Here is a 22,345-nt window from a genome sequence, read left to right as displayed (position 1 = left end):
AACATATTAAAGTCTTCCACTGGGTGAAATCATCTGCATGAATAAATGTGTTTCTTACCTCATAGTTATGTACTGGATGTCATTATGTTGGAACATATTGTGCTGGATCTCGTCCCTCATTATACTGGGCTCATTCTCCCTGTGCTGAACCCTCGCTGTACTGAACTGAAGTGAACCTCATCTATCGCTGTACTGAACTGAACCTCGTCTCTCACTGTACTGAACTGAACCTCTTCTCTCGCTGTACCGAACCTTGCTTCTCCCTGTGCTGAATCTCGTCTCTCGTTGTACTGAACTGAACTGAACCTCTCGCTGTACTGAAGTGAACCTCGTCTCTCGCTGTACTAAACTGAACCTCGTCTCCTGTTGTACTGAACTGAAGTGAACCTCGTCTATCACTGTACTGAACTGAAGTGAACCTCGTCTATCACTGTACTGAACTGAAGTGAACCTCGTCTCTCACTGTACTGAACTGAAGTGAACCTCGTCTATCACTGTACTGAACTGAACCTCTTCTCTCGCTGTACCGAACCTTGCTTCTCCCTGTGCTGAATCTCGTCTCTCGTTGTACTGAACTGAACCTCTCGCTGTACTGAAGTGAACCTCGTCTCTCGCTGTACTAAACTGAACCTCGTCTCTCGCTGTAATGAACTGAACCTCATCTCTCACAGTACTGAAACTCATTTCTCGCTGTACTGAACTGAACCTTGTCTCTTGCTGTAGTGAACCTTGTCTCTCTCTGTATTGAACCTTGTCTCTCACTGTACTGAACTGAACCTCATCTCTCACTGTACTGAACCTCATCTCCTCACCTCCAAGACAAATTGATTTCATTTTAATGAATGTTTCTGTCTTTTCTTTCATCATTAGCAAATTTCTCTCCAGACTTGTCCAAATTTTACTTCCCCTGTCTGTCTCACCTCTGAAGTTGTGGCTGCTACTGAGGGTTTTTAGGTTTTGTTGTTGTTGTTTTTTTTGCTGCTCTCAGATTTTTCCTGTGCGTCTCGAGGAAGGATTCAAGTGTGAATAAGTCCATAATAAGTGTTCTCTTACAGACTGACAGCATATTTCCAACACACACACACACACAGGGAGAAGTGTAACTGTGTCAAGTGTCGCTCATTCCTACATGACAACAGCCCGCAATCTATGAAGTGTATGTAATAATAACATTTGCACATAAAGAAATAATTTCCATATTTAAATTTATCCCGGTTTTCCGTGAACAACATCCAAGTCTTGAGCAGCTCTAATCCAGCGTCATTTAGGGCTGTAGAGGAAAATGGGAGTGTGTCCTGGGTTCTAGAAGAAAGCAGCTGCTTTATAAACACAGTGCGTGTGTGTATGTGTGTGTGTGTGTGTGTGTGTGTGTGTGTGTGTGTGTGAGAGTGTTTAGGGTGGTCTGGGTGGTCATGCTGGATCTCATGCAGCCTCCCGGTGGACCTCATTATCCTCCGAACTCTTCTGTGAGAGAGAGAGAGAGAGAGAGAGAGAGAGAGAGAGAGAGTGTGAAAGAGAGAGAGAGAGAGAGAGAGAGACAGAGACAGAAAGAGAGTGTGAAAGAGAGAGAGAGAGAGAGAGTGTGAAAGAGAGAGAGAGAGAGAGAGAGAGACAGAGACAGAAAGAGAGTGTGAAAGAGAGAGAGAGACAGAGAGAGAGAGAGAGAGACAGAGACAGAAAGAGAGTGTGAAAGAGAGAGACAGAAAGAGAGTGTGAAAGAGAGAGAGAGAGAGAGAGAGACAGAGACAGAAAGAGAGTGTGAAAGAGAGAGAGAGAGAGAGAGAGAGACAGAAAGAGAGTGTGAAAGAAAGAGAGAGAGAGAGAGAAGCTCTTGAACAGTTGATGAAATTAGTTATGTTACACTTGTACTTAAGTTTGGGTTGTTTCTCATAAAGAACCTTCTGGAACTGTTCCCCAAACCCTGTAAGGTATCCAGCATTCCTGGACCCACTCTTCCTCACCACCAGAGCCTGGTGATTAACCTAATCCTAAAGTCATGAGAAACCAACCCAGGACTGACTGGACTGAGCTGCACACACAAACACGGAGAAGGTCGAACATGCAGAAGGATCACGGTGAAGCCCAAGGAGCAGCAGTCTGTGAGAAGTTCGGTCAGAAGCTCAGTCCAGACTCGAGGTATATAGTCCTGAGGTAATTAAACATGGCAGGAGGATGACATCACAGGAACGCCGGCGTGTGATGGAGGGCGGAGAAGCTGAAGAGGGTGGAACAAAATGTTGTGAACTAACATTTCTGAAAAAGCATCAGTTTATATCAATAGCGAATATTATATCATCCTGTCACTTTGAAGGTGTGTGTGTGTGTGTGTGTGTATCACACTGAAGTCAGTCCACTAGTCCACCTCAAAGAAACCTAAATTTGATTTTGCACCTTTAAGCATCTCTTCAGTTTGTGTGTGTGTGTGTGTGTGTGTGTGTGTTTGTGTACAGAAAGGTATGCTCCATCTCTGGTGGTTTGGGTGGAAATGGAAGAAATGTGGAGTGTGTGAAGGACAGCATCAGTTCTGATCTCTCCGTCCAAACATTAAACACACAACAGTGTGAATTTATTACACACACACACACACACACACAAACTGAAGCAGTGCTTAAAGGTGCAAAATCAAATTTAGGTTTTTTGAGGTGGACTAGTGGACCAGCTCCAGTGTCATACACACACACACACACACACACACACAGGGGTCTATTCAGTGGAACTCAACAGAGGACAAAAAGCTGCAGGTCTTTTTATTGTGCTGTAATGATGTTGATGACTCAGCTCTGGGTCTTTGTTCTTTGAGAGAATCTGTGTTGGCAGACAGCAGAACACAAGCCCCTGATTCAAGCAATGTGTGTGTGTGTGTGTGTGTGCTTTGTTCTCTCTCGAAGGTTTTTCCTGTTATTGCTTTGTGCTCAATCTGGACACTTTTGAATAAAACTATGTATTTTCATTTTGTATTAATTCTCTTTGTGTGTGTTTGTGTGTGTTTGTGTGTGTGTGTGTGTGTATCAGTTTGCAGTGGCGGATCCCACTAAAGCTGGCATTGGGAAACTTCAGTCACATATCAACTGAGTCTCTCATCTGGATCTCTAACAAAACAGGTAGAAGCTCTAACACACACACACACACACACACACGCACACACGCATCATGTTTATCGCTCTAATCCCATTGACCTCCTCTGAGAGTGGAGAGACGGTGATTTATGGTTTCTCTGAGAGACTCTGCTTCACGGATGATTCCCAGCTAAAAGCCTCCACTAGAAAACACTGAAGTTATGCAGCCATGTTCTCACTGAGGTTCCTGCTGAACACATTCCTTCCTGTGTCTCCAGAGAACCCAGTCCCCAAGACTGTCCACTAACCGTCCCTAAATCCTGTCTCTTCTGTATGAAGGCAGACTGTGAGCTGGGAACAGAGACGATTAAAGCTGAACATGAGCAGACACACGGCTCCGTTTCTGAGCTTTATTTCACACTTCTGAAGATCTGTGGATCTCTGGAGATGCTGAATGCTAGCTTAGAGTGAAGTTCTGAAGCTCTGGAGATGCTCAGTGCTAGCTTAGTGTGAAGATCTGAAGCTCTGGAGATGTTGATTGATACTTTAGGGTGAAGATCTGAAGCTCTGAAGATGTTGATTGATACATTAGGGTGAAGATCTGAAGGTCTGGAGATGCTGATTGATACTTTAGGGTGAAAATCTGAAGCTCTGGAGATGTTGATTGATACATTAGGGTGAAGTTCTGAAGCTCTGGAGATGCTGATTGATACTTTAGGGTGAAGATCTGAAGCTCTGGAGATACTGGAGAAAAGATGCTGATTGATTCTTTAATATTAAGCTCTGAAGATCTCTGGAGATGCCGAACAACTCGTTAGTGTGAAGCTCTGAAGCTTTTTGTATCTCTGGAGATCCTGATTGATTCTTCAGTATGAAGCTCTGAAGCTCTGGAGATGTGTGTTTGTCACGGCTGTAAAGCTCAGTCACAGCTCTGATTTAATATGATGGTGTTGGAGTGTAATCACTCACAGGGATAAACACACTGAGCTCAAAGGAAATGTCCTGAAGTGTCCTATTAGAAGATGAGAAGTGGTCAGTGTCTATTATCACACACTTCCTGTAGGACAGAACACCTGCTCTCAGGATCGAGCTGGTCAGTGTGTGTGTGTGTGTGTGTGTCTGAGTGTGTGTGTGTCTGAGTGTGTGTCTGAGTGTGATTAAATTTATTTATAAGAGTGTTTGAATGTAAGCGCTCTCTCGTCACTCCTCCTCCTCCTCCTTCTTCTTTATTTATAAAGTGATGGAGAGATAAGAAGGAGGAATGACGGATGATGGATAGGTCATCGGAGAGGGATGAGTGACGCAGGGGTTTGACCGAAAGGTTTTCTGCTTGCTTATGTATAAAACGATGGTGTGAGGATAGTGCAATCATGGAGTAATGTAAAGGAATGAGTGATGGAATGATCAAGTGATGCAGAGGAATGAGAGATGGAGTTAAAGTGATGGAATGATGGAGAGGAATGAGTGATGGAGTGAGAGTAATAGAAAGATGGAGAGGAATGAGTGATGGAGTGAGAGTAATAGAAAGATGGAGAGGAATGAGTGATGGAGTGAGAGTAATAGAAAGATGGAGAGGAATGAGTGATGGAGTAAGGATGATGGAATGATGTAGAGGAATGAGTAATGGAGTGAGAGTGATGGAATGATGGAGAGGAATGAGTGATGGAATGAAAGTGATTGAAAGATTTAATGATGGAGAGGAATGAGTGATATAGTAAATGAGTGATATAATGAGTAATATAGAGAGGCATGAGTGAACGAGTGGACAAGTGATGGAATGGTGAAGAGGTATGAGTGATAGAGAGGCACGAGTGAACAAGTGAATGAGGGGGATGAATGATGGAGCGATGGAGAGAAATGGGTGATGGAGTGATGGAGTGATGGAATGGTGAAGAGGGATGAGTGATGGAGAGGGATGAGTCATGGAGCGATAGAGAGAAACAGGTGATGGAGTGATGGAGTGATGGAATGGTGAAGAGGGATGAGTGATGGAGCGATAGAGAGAAACTGGTGATGGTGTGATGGAGTGATGGAATGGTGAAGAGGGATGAGTGATGGTGAGGGATGAGTGATGGAGTGATAGAGAGAAACAGGTGATGGTGTGATGGAGTGATTGAATCTTGTCATTCTCCCCTCACTCTTTCTCCTCATTTATTTATAGAGACGCACCGAGTGGGACATATAGGCGAGGAGACGTGGTTGCTAGGCAACATCAATCAGACAGGCTACTTCAGGGTGAACTACGACCTCCACAACTGGAGACTCCTGATCCAGCAGCTGATGATCAACCCCACAGTAGGAAGCTCCTCATTTCCCTCTCCTCCTCTTCCTCATGTGTCTCTCACTTTCACTCCTCATCATCCTCCTGTCTCCTCTTCATCCTCTTCTCTCTCTCCGTTCCATTCTTCCTCCATTCCTTCCTCCAGTCCTGTCTGTCCTGTTCGACCCTCTCTTACTGATCAACCTGTATGTGTGTGTGTGTGTGTGTGTGTGTGTATGTGTGTGTATGTGTGTGTGTATGTGTGTGTGTGTGTGTGTGTGTGTATGTGTGTGTGTGTGTGTGTGTGTATGTGTGTGTGTATGTGTGTGTGTGTATGTGTGTGTGTGTGTGTGTGTGTGTGTATGTGTGTGTGTATGTGTGTGTGTGTATGTGTGTGTCCTCACTGCAGATCATCTCTGTGGAGAATCGTGCTGGTCTGGTGGATGACGTCTTCAGTCTGTCCAGGTGGGTTTAGTGAGGACGTTCTCACACTGTGCAGTCTCTCTGAGTGGACAGCAGCTTCAGGACTGATGGATGCTGCTCTGCTCGTCCCCCCGAGCTTCCTGCCTGAGGGGAGGAGTGAAGAAAAACACACACACTGACACGCTTGTGGAAACGAGGCCCGGGGCCAAGCTGCAGCTCCTCACTGTGCTGAAAGAGAAAAAGAGAAACGGAGAGAAAGAGACGAACGGAGGAGTGCAGGGACGCGTTATTCTGTTCGGCTCTCTCCATTTCTCTCTCTTTCTTTCAGTGAAACAATCCTGCAGAGTTCAGGCTTTAGCTCCGCCCACCAGCTGAGCGTCTGGTAAACAGAGAGAGGAAAAAAGAATAAGTGATGGAGGTGTAAATGGATGGAGTGATTCAGGCGGGCAGGTGATGTGTGATAGCATGATGGAATGTAGAGGAAAGAGTTACAGAGGGTGGGGGATGAGTGATGGAGGGAGTGATAGAGAGGGTCAAGTGATAGAAAAGTGATGAAGTGATGGAGATGGAAGAGTGATGGATAGAGAGATGGAGAGGAAAGAGGAAAGAACCAGAAAAAAGGGTAAGTGATGGAGATATAAATGGATGGAGAGATGCAGAGAGACAGGTGATATGTGATAGCATGAGGGAAAAGGATGAGTGATGGAGGGATGGTGTAGAGTGAGGGAAGATTTACAGAGTGATGGATTGATGGTGGTGGATGAGTGATGGAGAGAGTGATAGTGAGGGACAAGTGAAATTAGAATGATGAAGTGATGGAGAGGGAAGAGTGACTGACTGATGGAGTGACGGAGAAGAACGAGTGATGGTGAGATGGAGGGATGGAATAATAGTGATCTCTCTCTCTCTCTCTCTCTCTCTCTCTCTCAGAGTCATGTTTAAACAGTAGCTTTATTCAGACTGGATTAGTTTTATCTGGAAATTACTGTGGAAAAGTCCGAGTTCTGCAGGAAATGATCTTCTGTAATTCTCCAAACACACACATTTTCCTCAGTGATAAAAATCCTGTTCAAATTCCATCAGTAAAACAAACCTCCTCTGTGTGTGTGTGCTGGACGGACCGAACCATTTCTGTCCAGTGGAGCTGCAGAGTGAATGTAAAAGTCCCTCAGCATGTTTACTCTAGCAGTGAGAGATCAGAGACCGGAACCCGCGGCTGTGACCCACGCTCTGGAAGCAGCACCTCCCCTAAACCTCACTCCTCACAGGCTTTAATTCTCCAGAGCTTCATGAATCCCCTCAGGAGCAGCAGATGTCCTGTCCTTCACACCTCCAGCTCCACGCTCTCTACCTCAGGACACCAGGGCCGAGTTCATACAGAGGAAGTGGAACACAAGCGCCGGGGTTTGTGGGTGTGTTTTAACAAGGTGTTACGGTTGAGGTCTCCTGTGGAACTGAAGAAGAAAAGTTGTTGATCTTTTGGCTGCTCCCTACATGTGTGAGGGGTCGCCGCAGCAGACCACCTGGTCCACACAACAACTTTGGCACAGGTTTTTCGCCAGATGCCCTTACTGACGCAACCCTCCCATTTTTATTTGGGGTTGCGACTGGCACCCAGTATCCAGTTGCTGGGCTTTGGGCACTGACTGGAAATCGAACCCAGGTCTTCCGCATGGTAAGCGAGAAACCTACCACTGAGCCACCAGCGCCCTATGTGTAGAAGAAAAGTGAATGTGTGAAAACGCAGCTACTGTTAGCTCTAGCCTCAGTTGTGGTTTATTTGTGTTCTGAAGGCGGCGTCACGTTTCCTAATGCTGTCTCACTTTTCCTCTTCCTGGTAACAAACAAACAGCAAAAGCTACCAGATGTGCTCGTCTTCAGCAGTCAGCAGCTCAGCTCCAGCTTCAATCATCCAGAAATGGAGAGACTCCAACACTGCTGTGTGTTTCAATCTGAGAGCAGTTTAACACACACAGACACACACACACACACACACACACACACACACCGTGGTGGTGTTGTGTAAAATACAGAGGTCTGGCTGCAGCTCCTCCTCCCTGACTTTAATCATATAATGGACTGAACAGAGAAGAAGAGAAGAAGCTGGATAGTTTCCAGTGGCACTGAGCCGAATACTGAACCCTGAGGATCTTGTCTCTCTTAGAACGCAGCCTCTGTTCCACTCCCTCAGCCATTTATTTATTTATCCTTCTATTTCTTCTACAATTGTTATTATTTATAAGGTAAAATAATAAAAGGCGAGAGAGAATCAATCTTTAAGCGCGAGGCTGTATCGGGAAAAGCTCCGGTTGTTGTCGGGATCTCGCGGCTGGTTTTGTTGCTTTATTGCGTAGCAGGAGAAGATGAAATCCATCTTTCTGTCCGCCTTTCGGTGTTTAGAGGGTATATTACCAGTGTGTGTTATTAAAGCTCCGCCGCAACTCTCCAAATCTTTATTACAGTTCATGGACTCGACGTGTTTCGTGTGTGTGTCTGTGCATATGTGTGTGTGTGTGTGTAGATTCCTAGCAGCTTCTCAACGTTGACATCGTTGTTGTCGTTAATCACACGCTCATGTACGTTTGTGTAAATTAAAGGTGATAATGAAATGGTGCAGGTACGAATCACAATAGAAGCCTCTGGAGCTCGAGCGCAGGATTAAACACTTCTGCAGCTCTGGGAAATTTTCAGCTGCTTCAGTAACGACGTTTAACACAATTTCATTTCATTCATTTTCTGCTTCAGTGAGGAAGAGAACACGTGCTGTCAGTGTGGCTTTGTCGCAGCTTTTAGATCGGATTCCAACATTTCTGTGATGAGGTTATCTTCACAAGGGTGTGTGTGTGTGTGTAAGACTATACAACTTAATGAACTTCTCCAAACTCTGCAAATATTTAATGAGGAAATAATTACAAGGCAATTCAGGAGTTAATGACTCTTTATTCAGGAAGTCAGGAGCTCACACACACACACACACACACACTCTGAAACAGATAGAAACAGTAGAAATGTGATACGTCTCTACCCCTGGTAAAGGAGCTGAGGAGTTCAGTCTGATTGGTCAGAGCTTAAGTCACTACAGCGGTCAGAGCATCGAGTCTCCAGAATTCAGGAGCTGAATGACTTCGTCACGTCTGTGTCCACGTCCTGATCCTGTCCCCACTGCCCAACCCCCACTTCTGTCCCTGTTCATCCTGCACTTTTATTAGAATGAAAGAACTGAAGGTTGAACAAACGACGAGTTTGAAGAACGAAATCCCTCTGAACAGATCAGCTGAGTGAAGCAGACACCAAACTTTCCTAAGTAGTGAACATGAGAAAAAAGAAACTTTAAAGACTTTCTACAGGTGAAGCTTCACCTCGTCTTTAGCACCATACGGCTTTGAAGGAACACTTTACATTGTTTACTGAAGGATTCTGGGTAATTAATGTACAACTACAGCAGGATTTATTTCACTCTTTCTCTCGCTCTCTCTCTTTCTCTGGTGCATGCTGGGAGTCAGTGGGTGAGAGTGGTGTGGGTGTGTGGAGCGTGGCAGGAGAGCGAAATAGTGTTTCCAAATCTTGAAAACTTTATTTCTTAGAACACTGAAACTTTAAAGACAATAACTCTGAGAAAACTAATACTGAAAACAAGTAAGCAGTGAAACCACAGAGAGCTATTGATCTCATGATGGATTGTAGTGATGGCAGCGGGGGAGACCGTCCTCTCTCATGTGAGGTGAGCTCCAAGGTCTTGGTGGAACAGGTGTTACTGGTGATTGAAGAGGGTGTGGGATGTGAAAGGATGTGCTGGTGTTTGTAAATGACAGAGAGCTCGGGGATTTTGTCACGCTGCTGGGTGCAACAACAACAAAAGTTATGGTGTCAAACATTCATTCATCCATTTATTCCAAATGAGGATATAGAGCGGGAATTGTCTCACTTCTGGAACACTGAAGCACATAGTCTCTTTCAGGCATACAGTGCCCATGTTTCTTTTAGAGTATGGCATGAAGGAAAATCATATGCTGTATGCCAGAACTGGGAACCTGAGGTGTTTCGAGTGTGGGGACATCAGGCGCAAAAAGTTTGTCTGTCCACATAGAACACGGGATAGTGAGGAAGCTGAGTCCAGTGGAGTCAGGGCAGAGAGGAAGGCTGGAACGAGACACAGTGTGGGGAAGTCAGATGCTGCCAGATGGCAGAACACTGACCAAACCACTGGTAATGTACTGAGCAGCAGTGAACAGACAGTAATGAACAGATAGATGGTGAACAGTTGGAGAAATTAAAAGAAAGTGGAAAATGGGTCAGATATACAGACAACTTTGGAGATCCAAAAGTCCAGATTTGGTCCAGATTTGAAAAGGATGAAGGAACCATCAGTACAAGTGAACATGCAGAGCAGGTGTATTACAACAGAGGGGGGTTAGGGTTAGGGTTAGGCTTATCCCAGGGGGATTGGGGGTCAGATAACCCAGGAGGATTGGGGGTCAGATAGCATGGGAGGGTTAAACATTGCAGGAGGGTCAAGGTGTATGAGTGTTTCAGATAGCACAGGGATTTTACAAAGTTCACAAATAGAGACCTATGGAGAAAAACCTAAACAGACCTAGAGCAGAATGAGGTTTTAATTATGCAGAGAGAAACAAAAGGGATAAAGTTAATGTTTATAAATGTATTTGCCCCCAACGATGGTAGTGAGAGGACACAGATTTTTGATAAGCTCAAGAATGCCCTACAACAGAGCAGCAGCAAACCTTTAGTTGTAATGGGGGGGGCCTGGAATTACACCACAGACTTCACCTTAGATAGAAATGGGGAGGAACCACACCCACAGTCCACTAAGGCATTACAGGGGCTTATCTCTAAGGAAGGAGGATTTTTTTTAGTTTCTTTCTTCATGAGCAAGCTAAAACAGCCCTAATAAGATCCCCATTTCCAGCATTAAAGACATGGATGCCTCTATTGGCTTTTTCTTCAGCCTCACCAGAGGCCTCACTGAGGCCTACAACCCATCCTGCATAGAGGAGCTACTCAGGGAGCTGAAAACTGTCTAACAAACAGAGTAGCATGCTAGGTGCAGGTCTCAAACTACAAGAAGTGGCCACTGTGGTTCAGCAGCTTGTAGTGGGACATGCTCATGGAATTGATGCACTACCTAATGAGTTTTGCAAACATGTTTAGGAACTTCTAGGGGTAGACCTTCTTGGGGTGTTCAAAAGCTCTTTCGTCAATGGAAAACCAGTGAGCTGCACAAGAGCAGTATTGTCACTATTGCCAAAAAATGAGACTTCTTAATAACTGGAGACCTGTGGCACTTTTATTCAGTGACTACAAGCGTTTATCCAAATGCCTTGCAAACAGACTGAAACAGTGCATGCTCACAATATTGCACAAAAACCAGCCCTACTGCATACCAAAAGGCATCATAATAGACAATCTTTTTCTTGTTAGAGATGTGATTGACCTGTGCAGGCTGAACTCATGTGATCTAGGTTTCCTGTCTTTAGAAGCCTTTGGTGTAGTAAGAGATTTCCTACTGTGTTTGAAATTGCTATATTCTGAGGCTTGTTTTAACCCTTAAGGATGGAGGTGGTCTTAGCTGTCCAGTGAGAATAGAAAGAGGGATGAGACAGGGGTGCCCATTATCTGGACAGCTATATAGTTTGGCAATAGAGCCTCTGTTATGCCAACTTAGAGAGGAACTACAGGGAGTGTCAGTCAGAGGTGCACAGGAAAAATCTTGTAATGTCAGCATATACAGACGATGTAACTGTTTTTTATTAAGAATCAAGGCGACCTTCAAACATTGAGTCATAGTTTGACTATCTGTATTGGAGCTTCTTCAGCAAGAGTCAACTGGGATACATGCGAGAGCTTTTTAACAGGGCAGTGGCAGGAACAAGGGCCTTTCACTTTACCAGGTAGTCTCCAGTGGGGAAAAGTTGGTCTGAAATATCTTGGTGGTGTTTTTAGGAACAACAGATGTTCAAAACAAAGGAGGGGGTAGTGGGGAAGGTGTGCACCAAGTTGTCTCAGTGAACCTGGGTCCTACCCAAGTTATCCTACAGAGGGAGAGTACTGGTTGCCAACAATCTTTGTTTCACCTTCCTCGAATCTCCAGAGACATTGATCTGGGATGTGGAGGATTGTGAACTTTATCTGGCCTGGACATCACTGTTCTTGCTCCCTTGTTCTCTTCTTGCCGCTGCAGGAGGGTGGTCAAGGCCTGATTGACCTGTCTTGTCAGGTCAGAACTTTCTGACTGCAGATGACACAGAGTCATGGCTTACGACCTTCTACAGCGTGTTGAAAATTTGAACTACGACAACATGCTGTACTTGATGGAAATGGACCTGTCAGCAACAACACTGTTCTACCAGTTGGTCCTGAGAGCCTGGTCTTAAGTGTTGAAGATCAGCAAGATCGACGCACAACCTTTTCCAAGTATTGAAATTGAACCAATTTTCCACAATCTTCTGATTCTGTCCAGAATCTGGAGATCAGGAATCACCAAAATTAAGGATTTGAGGTCTGGTGAAAACTGGAAGACAGCTAGGGACCTGTGTGCTGAGTCTGGAGTACAGCTGGACTGCCTAATGCAGATTCTGCTTAGAGTGGTAGTTTCAGCACTACCATTCCCTTTCAGGGAGGCTTTGGGGCAGGACCCTGGGGGAAGCCATCAGCTCCCACCACCCTTATCAATCTCTGAAGCAGCAGAGGAGTATCAATGAGAAGAAGGAGCACTTTTTTCCGTTCAAACACCAACAACATGGACTCAAATACTAACAACACTGGAAGATGCCACTAAGAAAGCATGAAAGCATGTATGAAACCTATATTAAAGTTGTGTATATAGGTTCTTTGGGGAGGAGTCACATTAGTTAGAACTCTTGATGTTGGACTCTTCCCCACAAGGATGCTGGAGGTCTCTGTACAAACCACCCATAGAGGAGCGTACAGCTGAATGCCCTACAGTCGTGGGTAGTGCATGGGGCCGTGGCCACAAACAGACATGTGGCAGATATCAACCCCACCAGGGGCAGAGGGTTGAGAGTCACATGGACAGAGCACCTTCATGTCTACTAAACTTCGTAATAGTTCAGGACAAGCTCACTATATGGCTTACAGGAAAAAATTAAATGCAGGGAGGAGGCACCCAGGATGCTGAAAAAAAATGCTGACAGCTCTAGTTGAAGGCAGAATCAAAAGTAAATATGCTTTCTATAAGATGACTCGGAGGTTACCAGAATTCTGACAAGTGTGGTCACTGGGGGAAGTTTGATGTTCTGTAGATGTAGAAGACCTAAGGATTAGCTTCTAATTTAAAAAAAAAAGGGGGGGGGGGTGGTGGTGGTGATGGTGAGGGGTATTTCAGGACTGTTTTATCACTTTTCTCTGTTAGGATTTTCACAGATGTTGTCCTTTTACTGTTCTTTTCAAAGTTTGGAAAATTCTATATGTGAATCTCTCTCTCTACTTTGAATCAGAAACTAAACTCATTCATCAATCTGCACGATTCCACTCAGTGGTGTAATGCTGCAGGTTTTTCACAGACTATTAACTCTGACAGAAATAAGGTTTATTCCTCCTCGTTATCTTCAGTAATTTAATAAAAGCGTTCCCACATTAAAGAAGAGAAGCGAATCTGTGAACAGAATTAGTGCGTGATTAACGAAGACCTGGAGTTTATTCCTCATCTGAAGTCAACATCGTGTGTCTGGACCATGAGCCAACTGATTTCCTCACAAGACACGAACACAAACTCGGACGATTCGTTGAATCAGAAAAGTTAAAGTGTTTATGGTCTTTTGTTGGATTTGATACTTTTAATGGACATACAGTTAATTACGAGCTGACGGTTTGTGAGATTTATTTTCCTCATAGATGAACTGGGACTTGGACCTGGAGGGTTACCGAACATCTGGTTTCAGGTGAAAGAATCTTCCTGTCTCTATGGATAAAGGAACGACGCTGATACAACTCATCACCCAGCAGAGATATTGCTAGCCAGCTACCTGGAGTGAGTGTGTCAAGGAGCTCAGCTGAAGATGGAGTGAATCTGCTGCTGGACTTTTGGATCTGACTGATCACAGTAACATGGCTGAATAAAATCCTGCTCCACTGAGAAAGTCTGAAGCTTTTCCCCCTGCAGTGCTGCTACACGACCTCCTGCTTCCTCCTCAGTAGGAGTTCAGAGTCTCTGTGGAGAGCAAGAGCTCAGGAGGATGGAATAGATGTATCCACTGACCCCAGCGTCCAAACGCTACATCTGGTCAGTACAGAGCTGGAAGTGGTGTTGAAACGCTTCCTGGGGTTTGATCTGCTGCTCTCAGTGACACCAGATGGGGTTTGATCTTTCCTTTTAGTGCTGCAGCTTTCAGTCTGCCTCTGATGTTTTATAGATGGATGCAGAACGAACAGGACGGCGCTTTTACACCAGAAGCTGCTTTCTGTCACTGGGATTTTCCTGTACAGATTCAGACACCACTCTAAACCTGCATTAAAGAGCGTCAGGATGTAAATAGCGACAAAACACTGAACAAGGTTCAAACAGCCGTACATCTGTCGGACGAGAAGCCGAGCATGAAATGAACCTGTCAGGAATAAACAGCAGCCGTTTTGTTCTTTAAACGTTAAAGGGAGAGAGACGTGTCACAGGCGGCAGAGTCACGTGGACCTTTAAATTCTGCTGTGTTTCCATCATAGCTGCATGAAGACTCAGTTACTGTTCATCCTCTTTACACACCTTCTGTCTGTGTGTGTGTGTCTGTGTGTGTGTGTGTGTGTGTGTGCAGAGCCGGATATCTCCCTCAGAACCTCCCACTGCAGATCATCTGTTATCTGTCCAAAGAGGACGACTTCCTGCCCTGGCATGCTGCGAGTAGAGCGCTGTACCAGCTGGACAAACTGCTGGACCGCACCGAGGACTACAGCCTCTTTAGTGTAGGTGAAGCTCCATCACTCTGTGTGTGTGTGTGTGTGTGTTTATTCCAGTTGAATATCAAGATCTAATTGTAATATAGTTTTAATTGTTCCCTCGTCTCAGTGAAAGAGCATGAAGGAGATGAGTGGCGCTAAATTAGCCATAACATTACCTGCTGTGTGACACACACACACACACACACACACAGTATGAAAACAAACAGCTTTGATTGTCCTTTCTACTGATTAATCACTGTGTGTGTGTGTGTGCATGTGTGTGTGTGTGATCAGAGTTATGTCTTGAAGCAGGTGGAAATGAAGTATCATAAGCTCGACTGGCCGAGGGTGAAAGCGGGCGACTCCTTCAAGCAGGCTACCTATCATACAGAGTGAGTGTGTGTGTGTGTGTGTGTCACTGTTAAAAATATTCTGCATTTCTGTTCAATCATCTCTTTTGTCTCTCCTTCAACGTATCACCGCCATCATTCTGTCCTAATCTTCCTCTTTCACTTCCTCCATCACTTCCTTCTTCACTTCTTCTCTTCCTCCAATCACTCCCTTCTTCTCTTCCTCCATCACTCCCTTCTTCACTTTCTCCTTCTCTTCTTCCTTCAATTCCTCTTTATTTTCCTCCTTCAGTGAGCTCCAGAGGGAGGTGATCATGTTGGCCTGTAGTTTTGGGAATAAACACTGTCACCGTCAGGCCATGTCACTCGTCTCTGAGTGGATCTCCAGTGACAAGAACAGGTGCAGACACACACACACGCGCTCTCACACACACACACACACACACACACGCACACACAGTAAAGCTCTTAAACCTCTCCATCAGTTAAGTATCTTTACACTGATTACCGCAAAACCTCTAAGATATTAACACATGGTGATGTGACATATTTTAGAGAGTGTGTGTGTGTGTGTTGTTGAAATGAAGCAGCTGCACCAGGACTGAGGTTTCATGTCGGTGTGTGTGTGTTTAAAGTTTAAGTTCTGATCAATGAATCTCACTCAGGAGTCTCACACACACACACACACACACACTCGCTCTGCCGTCTGCCGCATCTCCATAGCAACACCTGTTTGTTCATCTAATAGCTTTTTCCCTGAATGTCCTGATAAGTACACAGTGTTTTACACACACACACACACACACACACACAGTGGGATTGTAAGGGATGGTGTTAGAGACACATGAGGTTCTGTTAGAAATCAGCTCCATGTTGAGCTACTGATAAAATCTAGACTTTATAACTGAACACGTCACTGTGGAGTTTCTTCATCAGCGTCTTTGTGGAAAAGCTGCTCTTTCAGTCTCCATCTTTGTCCTCCAGCATTCTGTGTCCTCCTGCGTCTTCCAGCAGGCCGTGTCCTCCTGCATCCTTCACCAGCCGAGAAGGAAATAAAAAGCACTGATGCAGAATTTAATAAAGAGCTGCGGCTAAAATGCAGAAATTCCCATGAAGTCCATCAGCCAGTCTTCCTCCATGTTGCTTTAGGAAAATGTTCCTGTAGCCACACGGAGCTGAGGAGCTGCAGGAAGATGGAGTAGATCTGAACTTCCAGATACATCATCAACACAGACTCTACACTTCATTTCCTCAACTTCACTTCCTCTACCTCACTTCCTCTACATCACTTCCTCTACCTCACTTCCTCTACCTCACTTCCTCAACTTCACTTCTTTACTTCATTTTCTCCTTTACTTCCTTTTGCATTTCATCCATCATTCTCTCCTCCATTTTTTCCATCCCATCCTTCCATGTCCTCTTCTTCTCTCCCTCCTTCATTCTCTCCTTCATGTCCCCCTCCACTTCCTCCCTTCTTCACTCATCTCTCTTCCACTTCTTCCCTCATCCTCTTATCTCTCCTCCACTTCCTGCTACACTTCCTCCCTCATCCTCTCATCTCTCCTCCAGTTCCTGCTCCACTTCCTCCCTCATTGATCCTCCCCCTCTCAGCTCTCAGTGGAGGATTGTTGGATGTTGAGGCTGAAACTCGTGGAGGTTCTCCTGCAGTGATGTTTGATGATAAAAGCTGGACTTCCTGCAGGAACACAATGGACAGTGTGTTTACTTTTTCTCCACTCAGAGCTGCAGACTCCGTGTCGCTCTTCCTGTTCCATTAGTGAGTGATAGCAGCTGCAGGTTCTCGGTTTCTCTGTGTTCATGAAGGTGTTTGTGATGAAGCTCCACACTGAACGTCTCTCTTCTGAGGAACATAAAGAGCTGAAATGCTGAAAGGTGTAAAAAGGCAGCAGCTGAACATCTCGACTCGCTCTGTTAGCCATGCCATGAAACACCTTCCAGTTTTCCCCTGAAACTGGGACCAGTCGAGGAGACGAGGTACAGGAGACACAAGGCACGAGGTTCTGCTTGTCCCACTGTAACCATAGCAATACTGTTACTGGTACTAGCTAAAAGAGTTTTTAGAATTCTAAACACAAACACACACACACATTAGCATGAGTAAGAAGTAAAACTCTGTATGAGGTTCTGAATGAGCTGTTGCTATAGAAACAGTAAAGTATGCGGTGGTGCGATGTCAATGTAGTAACCTAAGCCCCGCCCTCCGCAGGATTCCCCCCAGCCTGCGGGACGTGGTGTACTGCACGGGCGTGTCTCTGATGGACGAGGACGTGTGGGAGTTCATGTGGATGAAGTTTCGCTCCTCCACCGTTGTCTCGGAGAAGAAAGTCCTGCTGGAGGCCCTGACCTGCAGCGACAACACCTTCCTGCTCCACAGGTTCTTATCTCTCTTCTCACGCCTCATCACCACCTCACGCCTTTCCTCCACTTCCTGCTTCACTCCAGAGGATCAGATTTCACACAGAAACAGAGTTTTAATAAAAGAGAAAAAAACGCCTCAGATCAGGATTAGTGAGAAGCTACATGGAATATTAACAAGCGAGTCTTCAGAAGGTTAGCGAGTCTGTTTCACCGAAAACAAATCTGCAGCGTAAATGAAGGGGAAACGATTGCTACGAGTGTGACATCTAATAATCCGTCTGCATCACACATCTAAACACGAGAGCAGCGTTAGCGGTTAGCATAAGGCTTAAAGCTAATAGACAGAGGAAAGGCGCAGCAGCAGCTGCACTGTGATGGCACGTAGTTCTGAGCGTCACACAGCTGGAAGGAAAGCAGAAAGAAATCTATTTAGCAGCTGTACGTGTTAATTAAAGAGAGTAGTGTGTGTGTGTGTGTGTATGTGTGTGTGTTTGCAGCTAGAACATGTCACATTAAGGAGAAGATCAGCGTTGTTGTGAACAAACCCCAGAATTCTAGCTATTGTAAAAAAGCTGCTTGTTTTCTCCAGGCTGCTGAACACGTCTCTGAACTTGGACCTGCTTCCTGATCAAGACGTGATCGACGTCATCATCCACGTTGGACGCAACCCACACGCACGTCATTTAGCCTGGAGATATTTCAGGGAGAAGTGGAACGAGCTAAACTCCAGGTGTGTGTGTGTGTGTGTGTGTGTGTGTGTGTGTGTGTGTGTGTGTTCACTGAGACTGACTCTCCTCCTCTACAGGTTCGGTGAGGCTTTATTTCTAAATTCCAAGTTGATCAGCGGAGTGACGGAGTTCCTCAACACACCCAGAGAACTGGATGAGGTGAGGGTGGAGCTCACACACACACACGCTAATAGTTATGTCTCCTGGCTGTAATTCACTGTGAGGCTGAAAGCTGCTGCGCTTTTCCACAGACGTGTGATCTCTCACTTCACCTTTCACATGTTTTCACACAAGCACTTAACTACACACACAAATACTCTCAACTACCCACACAAACACACACATGCACAAACACAAACACACACACACACACACACACATACATACACAAACACACACACATATATATACACACACTTAACTACACACATGCACATTCAACTATACACACACACATACACACACACACACACACACATACACACACACACACACACATACACACACACACACACACACACACATATATACACACACTTAACTACACACACACTTAACTACACACATGCACATTCAACTATACACACACACATACACACACACACACACACACACACACACACACACACACACATATATACACACACTTAACTACACACACACTTAACTACACACATGCACATTCAACTATACACACACACATACACACACACACACACACACACATACACACACACACACACATATATATACACACACTTAACTACACACACACTTAACTACACACATGCACATTCAACTATACACACACACATACACACACACACACACACACACACACATATATACACACACTTAACTACACACACACTTAACTACACACACGCACATTCAACTATACACACACACACACACACACACACATAGACACACATGGTGATGATGTTGAGCTGAAATGATGCGAGACTTTTGTCCTTCCTCCTTGTTTGTGTCCTCAGCTGAAGGTCTTCATCCAGACGAGTTCTGCAGGAGCTTCTGCGTCTGCATTCTCCCGAGCGCTGGAGGTGGTGCAGGCCAATGTGAAATGGCACCAGCTTTACAGAGAGCGATTCTTCCAGTGGCTGAGGAAATCCAGCGACGGATAAAGATCCTGCTGCTGCTGACGTGTTCGTACCGAGCCTCAAGACATCTTTACTGCACGTGAACCAGGAGACGTGAGAAGAGCACCAGAGCAGACGTGAACATCTGGAACCAACAGGACCACAAGGACGAGGAGGAAGTGGACACAAGTTGCATGATGCTTATTATCTCTACTCTCCTTCACCTGCTTTCTGTTAATCTTTTTTTAATGCATGAAGGACACGAGTAAAGATTCTTCCCCGTGCAGAAAGCAGAAGGAGGAGAGCAGGACATGGTCACGTGGTCATGTAGTCATGTGGTTACATGGTCATGTGGTCATTTGGTTATGTCGTCATGTTGTCATGTGGTCCTGTGGTCACGTGGTCATGTGGCCATGGCGTCATTTGGTTACATGGTCATGTGGTCACATGCTCATGTGATAATATGGTCATGTGGTCACGTGGTCATTTAATCACATGGTAATGTGGTGGTTGTTATAAAGTGCTTGTGTTTTGTGTCATTCCTTCTTTCTCTCTCAGTGACGAGGGATAAATGTCGAGAGGAAAACGTGCTCAGTGAACGCCGCTGTACCAGGGCTGGTTGTCATGGAGACGGATCAAAAAAAAATAAAATCATTCAGATATTTGTTGCCTTCCATGGATGGAGGATGTGTACAAAATTCCTGGCTAAAAATAAAAAGGCAGAACGTCTCAGAACATCTCGCAGATCAAATTCTTGCTCATGTTGATTGTTTTCCTGCAGCAGCACAAATCCGAGCGTCTGATTCCTCCTGGATCAGAGCAACCTGACTCGCTTCACTTATTAAAAATTCAATACTTTTATAAACACGTCATCAGTGAGACAAGTTTGTTCCACTTCTCTCTTACATTACAGCAGCTGTAAACATCCAGTCCCTCGCTTTTTTTCCTCTTTCTTCTCTACACACCTCGTCATGTTAACCGACAGACCGCAAAAAATAAGCGTAAACTTTTTTAAAAGGCTTAAAAATCATGAGTGGGTGATGACTGATGGATTTTATGCAGCATAATTAATATTTTATCAGACCTTATTTTGAGGCATTTAACTAAAAACCTGTTTTAAAAAAATCCAGGGCTTTAGGAGAAGCTGTTACCATAGCAACAAGAGATATACATGGCTGCTGTTACCCAGAGAGCAAATTAGCTCTGGGTCGGATCTGGCAGAGTTTCGGCTTAGCCAAAGCTGGCCCAAATGCCAAAAGGCTGGCCCGTGTGATCCGATCCAACAGACGAGCTACTGTTGCTCAAATTACTGAAGAAGTTAATGCTGGTTCTGATAGAAAGGGGTCAGTACAGGACGGGTCAGCAAAAGGGGGACCAACACAATATTAGGCAGGTGGTCATAATGTTATGCCTGATCGGTGTATATCTATATTTATGTACATTTTGTAAACTCTCACACATCTTGGGTGACATGACTCGACGTCACTTCAGTATTTTAAATGTTATTTTACATTAAATCCACATTGAGAGCATTAACTAGTTTTTGAACAGATTTCCACAAGAAGACCAGAGAAAAGTGAGTGCTCAGTGTCACGTGATCGTTTAACACAAACCATCAGCACTCAGACCTGGGATTGTAAACATAGCTTGTTATGAGCTTTACACGCTCTGACAGAGCAAACAAAACACTCTTTCAGAAAAATGTGTTTCTCTCTCGCTCTCTCTCTCTACTTCACACTCTGAACGTCCTGAGGTGAGAAACAACATCATTACAGCTCGCAAATTAACGCTTACGAGGCGCCACAAACACGGCATACGTGTCAGTCTTCAGGGGGCCACGTGAAAGCCTCGGAGCCACTTCCTTTCTCTTGTAGCTCCGCCACTGCAGGTGCCACTGATTACCTGTTTCAGGTGTAAATGTAAATAAATCAATAAATAAACAAACAGTGGTATTGGAAGAAAATAAAACACTTCAGCTGTAAACACTAACACTGCTTTATTTCAACATCCATTCACTCATTTATTTACTTACTTACATATTTATTTATTTGTTTGTTTGTTTACTTACTTAGGCATTTATTTACTTACTTACTTTTTACATATACATATTTTATACTTTTACATATTTATTTATTTATTTATTTAGCTCTGAGCCACTTCCTGTCCTGTAGCTCCACCCCTGTGGGTGCCACTGATTACCTGTCTCAGGTGTAAATGTTTTCCTCTCTTTTAAGCTCCTCCCTCTCAATAATAAGAGAAGCTGGTGGTCAGTTTCCGGGTGGTGGGATTGAGGGTCGAGGAAGCGGTTCCTCAGCTGCGTCTCCCGTCATGAATGATTCATGTGTTCATCAGACAGGAAACAGGAGTTATCTCTGACACGCTGAGAGAAAAAGGAAAAGAGAAAGAGGAAAAAAGAGCGAGCACGAGCGGGTGAATACACAATCATAACTCGGGAAACATCAGCAAACTTCTCCACCGCTCTGACATTTCCGAACAAAAGCGGCGTCGTGGGCCATTAATCCTCCCCGAGCTGTGGATGCAAATTCGCGCTTTTACCATTTACAATCAGAGCACATTGATATTTAAATCAATGAAGCGCTGAAATGGATTCTGTCTTATCACGAAGTGTGTGTGTGTGTGTGTGTGTGTGTGTGAGAGAGAGAGAGAGAGAGAGAGAGAGAGAGAGAGGAAACAAGCATCAGGAAGAAATAAATGACACTTTTCAGCTCGCTCTTAGACAGGCGTGTTCGATTGATGGGAGCTGTGTGTGTGTGTGTGTGTGAAAGGTCAAACACTCCCAACAGCTACAGCCATAGCTCAACAACACACACACACACTGAGGTACAGTGCATCATCTCACAAATAATTTAGAAAAAGAATAAAATCCTCTTATTATAAACACACACTTATTAAAATGCGTCTTTGTGATTTAAAGCCTCCAGACGCCGGCGTTTTGGGTGAAGAGCAATTATCTAAAGGTTACAGAGAAATAAATACAGTTATTCTTCACTGACAGACAAAAACACACACATTCCTCATATATATATATAAATAATTATAATATTGAGAGATTTAGATATTTTACATCTTCAGCGCTCGATTTAAATACGTTATTGTTTCTGTTCTCGTAAACGGATTAAAT

At 44.6% G+C, this 22,345-nt stretch overlaps 1 protein-coding gene across 2 annotated transcripts in view; it reads left to right on the top strand.

The window, feature by feature from the left end:
- LOC131370416 (thyrotropin-releasing hormone-degrading ectoenzyme-like) overlaps positions 1–20,068 on the top strand; it is a 71,957-nt gene extending 51,889 nt beyond the window's left edge. For both annotated transcript variants that reach the window (XM_058417744.1, XM_058417743.1), the window contains exons 11-20: positions 3,013–3,101; positions 5,218–5,351; positions 5,726–5,781; positions 14,523–14,670; positions 14,941–15,038; positions 15,289–15,396; positions 17,224–17,391; positions 17,965–18,105; positions 18,181–18,262; positions 19,102–20,068. In XM_058417744.1, the coding sequence (XP_058273727.1) occupies positions 3,013–3,101; positions 5,218–5,351; positions 5,726–5,781; positions 14,523–14,670; positions 14,941–15,038; positions 15,289–15,396; positions 17,224–17,391; positions 17,965–18,105; positions 18,181–18,262; positions 19,102–19,248 (1,171 nt within the window). In that variant the 3' untranslated portion in view covers positions 19,249–20,068. The remainder of the gene's footprint in view (positions 1–3,012; positions 3,102–5,217; positions 5,352–5,725; positions 5,782–14,522; positions 14,671–14,940; positions 15,039–15,288; positions 15,397–17,223; positions 17,392–17,964; positions 18,106–18,180; positions 18,263–19,101) is intronic.
- The last annotated feature ends 2,277 nt before the right edge of the window (positions 20,069–22,345 follow it).

This window comes from Hemibagrus wyckioides, linkage group LG19 (genome assembly GCF_019097595.1).
Source record: "Hemibagrus wyckioides isolate EC202008001 linkage group LG19, SWU_Hwy_1.0, whole genome shotgun sequence".
Taxonomy (NCBI): domain Eukaryota; kingdom Metazoa; phylum Chordata; class Actinopteri; order Siluriformes; family Bagridae; genus Hemibagrus; species Hemibagrus wyckioides.
The sequence above is the reverse complement of the archived record's forward strand: the minus strand, read 5'-3'. Positions and strand labels throughout refer to the sequence as shown.